Raw genomic sequence first — 6,000 nt, forward strand, 5'->3', positions numbered from 1 at the left:
CACCTAGCAGTTCGAAAGCACGTCAAAGTGCAAGTAGATAAAGAGGTACCACTCGGGTGGGAAGGTAAACGGTGTTTCCGTGCGCTGCTCTGGTTTGCCAGAAGCGGCTTAGTCATGCTGGCCACGTGACCCGGAAGCTGTACGTCGGCTCCCTCGGCCAATAAAGCGAGATGAGCGCCACAACCCGAGTCGGCCACGACTGGACCTTATTTGTCAGGGGTCCCTTTACCTAGGCTGCAGTTACCGGAAGGAGGCCAACAGTCTTAGGGACTCCACTGCTTAAGCCTTTTCTTCCCCTGAGGATATCCCGCAAGGCAGCAGAGGTTTAGGATCAGTTTTCTTTCTCGTGGTTTCCAAAGTCTGCCAAACCCCACCTGCCCTCACTTCCCTCTGCAGAATGTGCAGAAACCGCCTTAATGTAATCCTCCAGAGCCTGTCTGCACATGCAGGGGAAATCCCTAGCCCACCCAGGGTTTGAGACCCATCAACTACCCTATCCTGGTTTAGACCGCCAGTTGAAGCAGTTCCTGGGATGTGGCTGCTGTCGCAAGCTGACAGCTTCTAGGAGCCACAATTAAGAGAGGAGTGCATGGCGGGCACCAAAGGTGGACAAACTGCCCCAGGATGAACACGTGTCCCGCACCAGAGGGAGTACCCCTCACCTAACACAGACCCTCAAATCTAAAGGAAGCAGATGGGAAAGTTGCAGAGAGGGTAATAGGATAAAGCACACGAAGACCCCCAATACACAAGGAAGCCCCCTTCTCTTTTTCCGTCATGCCAGCTATAATGCATCCACCGCATTACACCTAGATAGGCAGAGACCCTGGTTCAAGGTGGTTGCAAAGGAAAAGCAAGGGAAAGTAGACAAAACCTGTTTTGTGGGTTATGTATGGAGATCAACACCTATATTTCTGGTATACTTTGTCCACATTGTGGGACCCTGAAAACTGTTCCTGCAATTAAACCATCACTCTAAGTTAAAAGTTCCTATGTGGGGAGTAATAATACCTTACTATTTCATGCAGTTGCCTTAAAAAGCCTTCTCCTGAGCAGTGACGTCCACATAACTGCTATTGTACTAATGTCCTGCTTCTGGGCTTATCACAGAACTATAGAGTTGTAAGGGTCCCCAGGGATCATCTAGCCCAACCCCTGCGATGCAGGAATCTCAGCTAAAGCATCCATGGCCATCCAACCTCTGCTTAAGAACCTCCCAAGAAGGAGGCTTCACACATGCATCTGGTTGGGAATGCTGGACAAGATGGGCCAGCAGTCTGATCCTGCGGCTCTTCTTATGATGCCACAAGATTTTCACAGGCCCATAGTGTTTTACTTCTCTTCCCTCCATTCCCCCAATTAATCCACAAGAGAGAGGGTGTTTATTTACAATAAAGAATGAGGGAAAATGGGCTTTTCAAAAATATTTATTGGTGCAAATGCATGCCACTCAGAATCTGAGCTTCTGGAAAAACCACTTGTTCTTGCCTGTCTTGTATCTGAAAGAGAATGAAGAAAGATCTCCTGTTAGTATCATTATGTGAACAGCAGCCCAGCATCAAACGAGATACAAACTGCCCAGTGTACAAGGATGTCGTAACCTAAACCACAAGGCCCCTGCCAGTTGATGTGTGCAATGGACTAGGTGAGGGGGTTTCAAACTTTCTTCCACAAGGGCCCACTTGAGAAGACTAAAAATTACTGAGCCCCTCCAGTCACAAAACGGGTGCATTTTTGCAGGATCAACTGGCAATGACTGACATCTCTTTCCACCTCTGGAAATTGCTAAATGCCAGTGTTTTCCTTGTGTCAAGGAGTTCCACAGTTCAGTTTCCCTTAAGCTAAGGCAACTTAGCTCCATTTTAGGCAGCTTTCCATCAACATGAGTATTCAGAGAGGAGGCTCAAAAGGAAGCAGTGGCTGATACCCATTGGGATCGGAAAGGGAAGCGTCACGCTGCCAGAGCCAACTTTTGTCCCCACCCTCCTTCCTGCTGAATTCTGCAATGGGCAACACCAGGACTATGGAGGAGGAAGCAGACGGGGGAGGGGGTGCCACCCCCTGAACAAAGGAGGCAAGGCAGGGGCTAGCTGAGGTTGGTGGGGCAGTGCTTCTGTTGCCCTAATGTACCAGCCTCCACTGTCTCACTTTCTAATGTTGTTAAATACCTCCTCTGGCTCGCTCCTATCAGAGGAGGGAGACCTACCTACCTACCCTCCCTTTGTCTTCTAGACACCTTTGCTCAGCATGCAAGGTGTGGCTGATGCCAGCATTGGTTCAGCAAAAAGGCATGACATGCCTAGGGGGGAGAGCAGACAAGTGAACCTAGAGCAGCTCAGGGCCTGGTGGCAGGTCCCAGCCCACTGTCTGAGGAACACTGGACTAGGTGACAAGGCTTAGGATGTGGGAAACCCAGGAATGAAGGCCCAGAGTCTGCTGCTCTTTACAGGTAAAGCACATCTCTCCATGCTCACCTGGATACACATGTAATAAAAAGTATCTGGCCACAACTCACGACACCCCCAAAGTGGATGCGTTTTCCTGAAGACTCACCTCTCCTCAAATTTCACTTTGGCCTCCCGCCGGGCTTTACGCTTCAGCGCAGGGTCCCTAAAGACATCCTTGTTGACAACGGTCTTGTCAAGGGGAATATCAACGGAGTACCTAGGCAAAAGACACAAGGGGGGTAAGGCGGGTTATAGGTCTGAAGGCAGTTCTGCCCTGTCACCTAGCCTCCCCTAAATGCCCAAAGGCAGGGACCCAGAAAGGCCAATGCTGACTGTATCGGAAGGACAGAGGAAAGTCTCTCACTTTCCTTTCCTCTTGCATATCTTTATCAAGCTCCTCACTCACCTGGTAGGCATCAAGTGGTTGTAATTGTAGACCTTCACAAAGGACTTGATCTTGGAACGCTTGGCAATCTTCTTCTTGCCCATGCTTGCTGTCACTTTGCGTGGGTAGCGATCGATGCCAGCCACCAGAGCGTGGCTGTAGGGGCGGTCAGAGGTGCCATCATCAATATTCTGTATGAAAGAGGTTTGTTAGAAGGATCAGGCGCAGTAGAGTTAGCATGCAACTACCTACCTTCAACAAAGATTCAGGGGCACATTAACAGGCAAAAGCAACTTCATTGCTGTAAGTGGGACCAGCGACCAAATGTTATGATGGCATTTTAGCGCTGCCTTCTGTGGTTTTGTGGCTTATGATCTAACTTTACTAACTGAAAACAGTCTCTTTTGTTTAATTTTGTAAGCCACTCCACAAGCTCTAGCTGTGTGGCTAAAAAGGTAACGCCAAATATTCTCCACTGTTTTGGACTCAATGATACAGAGCAATTGACTACCACATCATCCTAGAGAGATTAGACCTTATTCCTCCCATCTGCCAAAAATTTCTACCTTCCTGCTCCTAGAAATATGTTTTCCTCAAAGTCCAACCTTCTCACCTTAACAATAACAGCTTTGCGTCCGGAGTAACGCCCAGCGAGGACAAGGACGACTTTCCCTGGTTTCATAAACTTGCCCATCTCTAAAAAGGAGGTGAAGAACAATGTAAACAGACACACTCATGGCGTATCCCTGCACATCACTATTTGAAAATCTAACATTCCCCCAAAACTCATACACAGGTTCCCTATGTATGCACAGAATAGTATATTCCTCATAAAGAAGCTGTGCCTGGAGGAAGAACTGTGAGGGGACAGACTTCGTCCAGCAAGGCCTCCTTCCACCTGCCTTGCTCCACCCTCTAGTCTGCTTCTCAATTTGTATTGTATTATTTTATGTACTGTGGCTTGCCATTGTTTTATTGATTAGAGTTCAGACGTTATTTAACAGTTGAGTGGATTTCTGTTTAACTTTTATGTTGTTATTATTATTATTATTTAGTACTATTCTGATTGTTGAATGTTATTTTTTTGATGTAGGTTGCCTATTTTAAAGTTGTTTTATTACCACATTTTTGTATTGCATTGGATTGTTAAAAGATGTACATTTTTTGTTTCTTCAGCTTGTAAACTGCCTTGAATATTGTTAGATAGAAAGACGGTACAGTATAAAAATAAAAAAATGAATGAATGAATAAATATGCAGGACTTCCTCTGGGGTGGCGGTAGCCAACGACTTAAAAGGGCTAACCAATCTTTTTCTAACCTACCGAGCTCTCAGCAGTGGTGACAGGGTTTCCTCTCCTATTCCCTATAGTCCTATATACATGTGTATGCATAGGCCCTATGGTCTTGTTAATTATATTTATATAATACTTTTAGCCCTCCTTTCCCCCAAGGAGCTCAAGCTGGCACACGTGATTCTCTCTCCCCCCCCCCCCCCTTATTTTATCCTCACAACCCTGCCAGGTGGATCAAGCTGAAACACAACGACTGGGCCCAAAGCCACCCAGTGAAATTCATGGCTACGGGGTGGGGGTGGATCTGAACCCAGATCTCCAAGGCAGTAAGTCCAACACACCCTTAACCACCACATTACGTGGGTGTCTTAAAATACCCCAATCCCACTCAACGAAATCGGAGGGTGCAAGTAAGTAAGGGGAGAAAGCTACGCAGGACCTTCTGTGTGTGTTTAGATTTAATAGTTACCCCTTTAAATGTGTTAATTGGGAGCAGCTTTATTGGGGGGGGGGTGTTCCTTTTTTATTATGCATTTTGTGTTTTTATGTTCCCATAATGACCAAACCCCTAAATGTTAATTACAGGGGGCACGCTAACAATTAATTTTAATTTTTATATTTAAATCCTTGTTATATTCATATTGTCTCGTGTATTTTTGATATTTTTTATGATCTGTGATATTGTGTGTGGTCTGTGACCGTATTAATAAATTCATTCATTCTTTTTATGTTCTGAACCGCCCTGAGATCTAGGCTGAAGGGCGGTAGACAAATTCAATAAATAACATTGATACGAAATGCACACGGAACAGCAGTAGTATGGGAGATTTATTTGAAAAGAGACCTGCGTTTTATTTCTTTCATAAAACCTTATATGCCGCTTGATTGTATGGGGGGGAAATCCCGCAAACTGCCCTCGCTACAAGATACAGTATAGCTTTAAAAAAAGGGGTGGCAGAGAGAGAGAGAGAGGGAGAGCAAAGGCCTTCCATCCCCAGAGACCCGCATTAAAGTATATTCTTCCCATCCGAGAAAGATGAGCACCGACAAGGCTGAGCCCTGCGCGACCCCCCGAGCCACCCCCGAGCCCATCCCGGTCGGGCAGAGTCACCCCAGCCCCCCGACCACCTCGGCACTGCGGCTTCCCAACCGGCCCGAGAGGATGGCGACGGATTGCGCCGAAGACCCCGCTTCCCCTCAACTTACTGGAGCTGCGGCAGCGATGGCACCCACACCGGAAGAGGGAAGAGAGCTCGCTTCCGCCAGCCTTTCAAGCTGCCCCGGCGGCTTGGGCTGCGCATGCGCATTGCTGGAACGTAGAGCTTTGGAAAAAACAGAGCTACGCGAGGCAAAGACAAGCACACGCCGAGTTCTTAAATTGGGATTTCCTCCCCCCCCTCCTTATCTCCCGTACATTGAGAATGAGAGCTGCCAGCAGAAAACAAAGAAGAAATCCGGAGTTTCGGAGATGCTTTATGATTGTGGGGTACCGATAGCACCAACAAACGCATTGCTTCCAATTCTATTATTATTATTATTAATAATAATAATAATAATATATTGTATTATTATTTATCATTAATAATAATAATTATTAATTAGATTACATTTATATTCCGCCTTTCATCCGAAGATCACAGGGTGTTTTTTAACACTTCAAAGCACCCCACAGTTAATGGACGGATCATAAGGCTTCTGCATGTAGCTGGGACCGAGAGGGGGCAACTTCAGTCAAATTGCATTTGATGTAACCAGAGCCGGATTTAGGTTTGATGAGGCCCTAAGCTTCTGAAGCTAATGGGGCCTTTTATATGTCCAGCTGTCCTTTGTCAACAACAATTTGTCGCAGTTTTTTGTGTTGAATGCAAGCAGTCC

The 6,000-nt window shown here is 46.5% G+C and overlaps 1 protein-coding gene across 1 annotated transcript; it reads right to left on the minus strand.

Annotated features, from left to right (window-relative positions):
• Positions 1-1,409: 1,409 nt before the first annotated feature.
• On the minus strand, positions 1,410-5,432 carry RPL27 (ribosomal protein L27). The gene is made up of 5 exons (XM_081836455.1): positions 5,332-5,432; positions 3,446-3,528; positions 2,854-3,023; positions 2,554-2,664; positions 1,410-1,499 (listed from the first exon to the last, which is right to left on the minus strand). The coding sequence occupies exons 2-5, from the start codon at positions 3,524-3,526 to the stop codon at positions 1,451-1,453; spliced, it is 411 nt and encodes a 136-aa protein (XP_081692581.1). The 5' UTR covers positions 3,527-3,528; positions 5,332-5,432; the 3' UTR covers positions 1,410-1,450.
• Between the last annotated feature and the right edge of the window lie 568 nt (positions 5,433-6,000).

This window comes from Podarcis erhardii (assembly GCF_964252035.2).
Source record: "Podarcis erhardii genome assembly, chromosome: 13".
NCBI lineage: Eukaryota > Metazoa > Chordata > Lepidosauria > Squamata > Lacertidae > Podarcis > Podarcis erhardii.